Genomic DNA, 5310 nt, shown 5'->3' with positions numbered 1-5310 from the left:
GCTTTACTGTCGAGGTTAGTGAAGAATGACAATGTAGGGAGTAAGGGGAATGACATGCAACATAAGAACATGCACTGGGTTTGATTTGGGCATGTTATCTGTGCCTATGGTGGGTGGGATATGCATCCAGGACATTCCCTGGAATAATAGTAATACATTTATTCATAAAGCACTTTTTCTTTTTTTTTTATCTTTTTATTTATTTATTTATTTTTAATGGAAGTCACAACATGGGCAATATTACTCACGACCCATGAAATGATGTAGACTCTGGTCCAGCAACCTAGACCCCCATGATGCGGTCCCTTATTCTCTGCAATGCAATTGTTCTACACTGTACTATCACAACGGCTCTCTAACAAGTCTCATGTCAAATTGATTTAATTTATTTGGCCGCAGAACCTCATTTGAAAAGATCTTGTGTCAGAGATGAGAGGCCCCCATACAAGAAGATTATTATTATTTTTATTTTTCAAAATAGCCAAAACGTTTAATTAATGTAAATGTTTTAAACTTTAAAAAACTTGCTGGGGACCCCCTGGAGCCCCCTCAGACCCCACTTTGAGAACCACAGGTGTAGAGCATTAAATCATAACTCATTCAATGGCAAATGGCCTTATATTGACTGCTTGACACGCCTCCAAGGAGAAGATAAGGAAGACACAGCATACGTCACCACTGATCACCTCCAGCTGAGCTCTAAGGGTACAATAGTAAATCAAACTATAACAACTAATCAATTTAATTGAAACAAAGAAATATTGTATGGGGGGGAACTCTGGCACAAGGTCTATTTTTTTTTTTTTTTTTTTTTTTAAGATATTTTTTTGCGGCTTACGCCTTTTATTGGTTTTTGAAGGGACAGACAGTAGGCTGACAGGAAACGGGAGAGAGATGGGGGAAGACATGCAGTAAAGGCCGTGTCGGGCTCGGGAGTCGAACCCGCGGCACACTGCGACTGGATTACCAGTCGGGTGCCCAGACGGTTACGCCACTGCCTGGGCTAAGGCACAAGGTCTTTGACATGAAAAGCACTGATCTAACCTGCACCAGGGTTTCTATTCAACCGGGGTTAACCACATCTTATCCAGTTCTGTATCACCCTCACCACTTTGCCTCTCAGCACCGTTTCAATATGATTTGCTCCATTTATTCCTTTGTGTAACAAAGGACATTGACTTTCCCTGAGAGCAAAATGTGCTGCACAAATGCATTTCCACTTGACCTGACCTGAAATATTGTTTTTGCGTGTTAGAAAATAAATCATCTACCAAAGGAGGCGTTGCTAGTTAAGTTCACTGTTACATTTCTGTGAGAGGATACCATTAACTATGTTTATTAACCATCACATTACACTGCAACCAATGCCCTGTAAACTTTTTTTTTTACTCCCACGATCATCAAAGAGGTTGGTAGGTACTGTCTGTTTGGTTACCAGACCTTTTGAACAAAAGGTCTTTCATTTTCAAAGGACTTGAATTGACGTTCTGAAGAATTCAGTGAGACAGCTATGCCGATCAGACGGGTTGTGGGGCTGTTCCATTCAAATATTGCACTGCCTACCTCTTGTTTTTTGAGTCTTTGACTCTGCTTTGTATGTGTTTTGTTTTTCACTTTACCTCCATTTTTGACCTTGCTGTAAAGACTGCCTTTCACGAAAAGCGATAACAAAATGTTTATTATGATTATGATGATGTTGTTGACATGTCCTTCACTAACTCAGATGAGTGCTTTAGTTCAGAATTAGATGTAACACACACACACACACACACACACACACACACACACACACACACACACACACACACACACATACACACACACTGCTGCTAGTAAGTCACAAGATCTGAAGACAGAATCACTAGAAATCTATGTGGTAGCCGCTACGTTATTCACATGACACTGTCAAGCAACTGGTTCAGCCAATTACCCTGTATCAGTTACACTAGAATTGTAAACTCATAATATTACACACACACACACACACACACACACACACACACACACACACACACACACACACACACACACACACACACACACACACACACAAACACACACGCTGGGGTTTTTAAGGCAAGTCAGTGCATTGTTATAGCGGATGACTCAGAGCATTGATCTAGTCTCGTCTGCCTCTTCTTCACGAAGCACCTCCAAAAACAAAAACATTGGCATTTTCTTCGACAGGCAACTCAGATGACCTCTAAAACTAGGATGCTCAGAGGGAATGTCGCGGTAAAGGTTGTCACCCTGCTGCTGGCCTCCCACCAAGACTTGTCTCCTGCCTGTCCCTTGTCAACACCGTCTGAGCGTTCCCACTGTCACGGCAATACAGGATAAATACAATGGCGGCGCGGACTTCCAAGTTCCCAGGCTGTCTCCTTTCAAGCAGTGTTCCTCAAACGTGTTCATGGCAAGGACTGCCGAATGTCATTTTGTATTTGGCCGCAGACATCCATCTGGAAATATTTTGTGCCAGGCAGGGACCCCCATACAAAATTTGTGTTGTTCACTTTCATTCACTTTTATTTTGGTCATCAGTTCATGTGACAGTACACTCCAAGTGTATAACAAAAATCACACCCGTGTGAACTGAGTGGTGCAAGGTCTTATATAGCCTGATCAGGCTATATAAAAAATTAATAATTTGTTATAAATAATACATTGTGGTGTATATATTAAATAGATTTTTATGCCATATTCACACATTTTGCAGGGGATCCCCCCAATGACCCCTGGGGGTCACCAGACCCCACTTTGAGAACCACACTTTTAAGAAAGACAGGGGGGAGAAGCCCTTCCTAAGTGACAAAACTCTCAAAAATGGTTTGCCATGGCAAGAGGGCTGGCATTTTATTCTTTTTTGTCAGCCAGGCATAAGTGAAGCATCATGTTTAAACACAGTGAGGTTCAAGTCTTTCTCCAAGGGTTCACACCCCAACACCGCACACCAATACCACACAACGTCAGTTATTTTAAGCCCAGACTCTTGTGTAATGTCTCTATCCGTGACATAAGAACCTCTCTGGTATCCAAATGGTTTCGTAATGCACGCACCTACAATTTGCTGTGGAAAAACAGTCGGGTTGGTATATCATTGGGAAATATTTTAGAGGTGGGGATTATTATTATTACCCTACCAGTTCAAAATCACAGCTCTGCAGAACGACACTTTAGGGAGAAGAATGCAGAGAGAGAGAGAGAGAGAGAGAGAGAGAGAGAGAGAGAGAGAGAGAGAGAGAGAGAGAGAGAGAGAGAGAGAGAGAGAAAAGAATCTCTGTTGAGTCAGCAGACTTACATATCAAACACATAACTCGGGAAGAGTCAGATGACTGTCTAAGGTCATGGTAGCAATTGCCCGGTTTACTGAATTACCATAAACTGGAGGGATGATGACAATGAGGAGAGGAGAGAGAGAGAGAGAGAGAGAGAGAGAGAGAGAGAGAGAGAGAGAGAGAGAGAGAGAGAGAGAGGCTGTTTCACATGACCCCGAATGCAGCTCTCCCATACAACCAAGCAACCAGTGCAACCAGTCACTTATTAGTTCTCGATCCTCCTGCATCCACCCCTCATGACAACCACTGGTCAAAATGGAGTGAAGTGTTCTCCTTCTTTTTTATTTCGTTTTTTATTTACTAGGCCTATTAAATGACTCTCAGTGGTTCTCAAAGTGGGGTCCAGACTCCAGACCTCTCAGGGTTCCTTGGAGCGGGTTCTAAAAGGACCCTTACAGGTCTGTAACTCTGAGAGTGTACAAATACAAATATTATGATACATATAGCCTAATACACAGTGTATATATGCATCACACAACACACACACGCACACACACACACACACACACACACACACACACACACACACACACACACACACACACACACACACACAGTGCATCTCAGGTAATAGTTGCATTTGAGCTGGAGAGAGGGCCATGCAGTGCCTTACCTTCCATCCCGCAGAGCTGTTGCTGTCCCCTTTGTCTTTGAAATAAGGCACACTCTTCACCATCCAGTCGTAGATCTGCGACAAGGTGAGCCGGTTCTCCGGGGAACTTTCGATGGCTTTGGTGATGAGGTCGGCGTACGACATATTCCCCCACGCGTTGCGGCGACTGGAGCTGCTCTTCCTCTGCGCGGCAGCAGCCGCGGCCGCAGCGGCGGCGGCCGACGACGATGATGATGCTGCTGCTGCTGATGATGATGCTGACGGTCCTACGGAGGACGACAGGAGAGACACCTGTTGTTGCTGCTGCTGATGTGGGAGTTGTTGAGGTGGGCCGCCCTGGTGCTGCTGCTGCTGCTGTTGTTGTTGATGAACGCAGTTCTCCTGACACTGGAAGTCATTGCACTGATGTAGGATGACCGGTTTGTGATCGGAGGAGAAGTCCTCCGTCTCCTCCAGCAGGCTGAGGTTGCTGATGAAGTTGTTGTCGCTGACGCCGGGCTCTTGTTTGACGGAGGGCACCGGCGACGACGTGTTGGAGTCGCCCGCGGCTCCCGGTCCTCCTGCCGGGTTGATGAACTCCGGCCGCGGCAGAGGCCAAGTGCACGACCGGGGCCGCGACAGGGGCTCGAAATCCGGGTCGAACTCCACTAAATTGTGCGGTTGTTGGTGTTGGTGGGCTGCTCCTTCCGCCATGGCTGAGGGAATAGCGGAGCTTTGAGGGAGCGTTAAACTTTCATATACAAAAATAGTTATGAAGAATAATAAACGCCCCGATGAATATTTATGAACAAAAAAATAATAATCTCTCAATAAAAATAAAAACTCCCTCGAGGGCTACATTGAAAGTCACATTCCAAGGCGCTTTCTTCTGTCTTTAGTAATAACCTCAGTCCAAATAAATCTTAAATATTGTGTTTTTTGTTAAAAATGGCACTTTGATTATAAAAATAACAATAAAAAAGTTGACTAGTTAAGTTGATCCACTTTGTTTTTCGCTGATCGTAGTAACATTCCGTCCGCTCTCTCCACTGTGCTGCTGCCTGTTGACTATTATCCTCTGGCGTGTTGGAGAGTTTTACTGGAACTATCACTGTCAGCTGATAGGCTACCACCCACACGTTTGACTGGCGCCTCACAACCTCCAATGACAACCCATCTACACTCAGTCAGCACGCTGTCACTGTCACTGATAAAACTGCAATCCGTAACTTTTTTTTAAATAATAATGAAAACGTTATTTTATGATCCAATTTGTATGTAGCACTAGCAGTGGTTATTGTGCTTTTTTATGATACGTGGTACATTTACATAGCGCCTTTATCCAATGTGTATTGCATTTCATTGACCCATACACCCATTCAC

General features: G+C 44.2%; 1 protein-coding gene across 1 annotated transcript in view; it reads right to left on the bottom strand.

Annotated features, from left to right (window-relative positions):
• foxo1a (forkhead box O1 a) overlaps window positions 1-4983 on the bottom strand; it is a 48138-nt gene extending 43155 nt beyond the window's left edge. Inside the window, exon 1 of the mRNA XM_079514024.1 lies at window positions 3949-4983. Coding sequence (XP_079370150.1) covers window positions 3949-4641 — 693 coding nt within the window. The 5' untranslated portion in view covers window positions 4642-4983. The remainder of the gene's footprint in view (window positions 1-3948) is intronic.
• Between the last annotated feature and the right edge of the window lie 327 nt (window positions 4984-5310).

The sequence above is a fragment of the Electrona antarctica genome, assembly GCF_951216825.1.
Source record: "Electrona antarctica genome assembly, chromosome: 11".
Classification (NCBI taxonomy): domain Eukaryota; kingdom Metazoa; phylum Chordata; class Actinopteri; order Myctophiformes; family Myctophidae; genus Electrona; species Electrona antarctica.
This window is presented reverse-complemented; position numbering and strand designations above follow the sequence as displayed.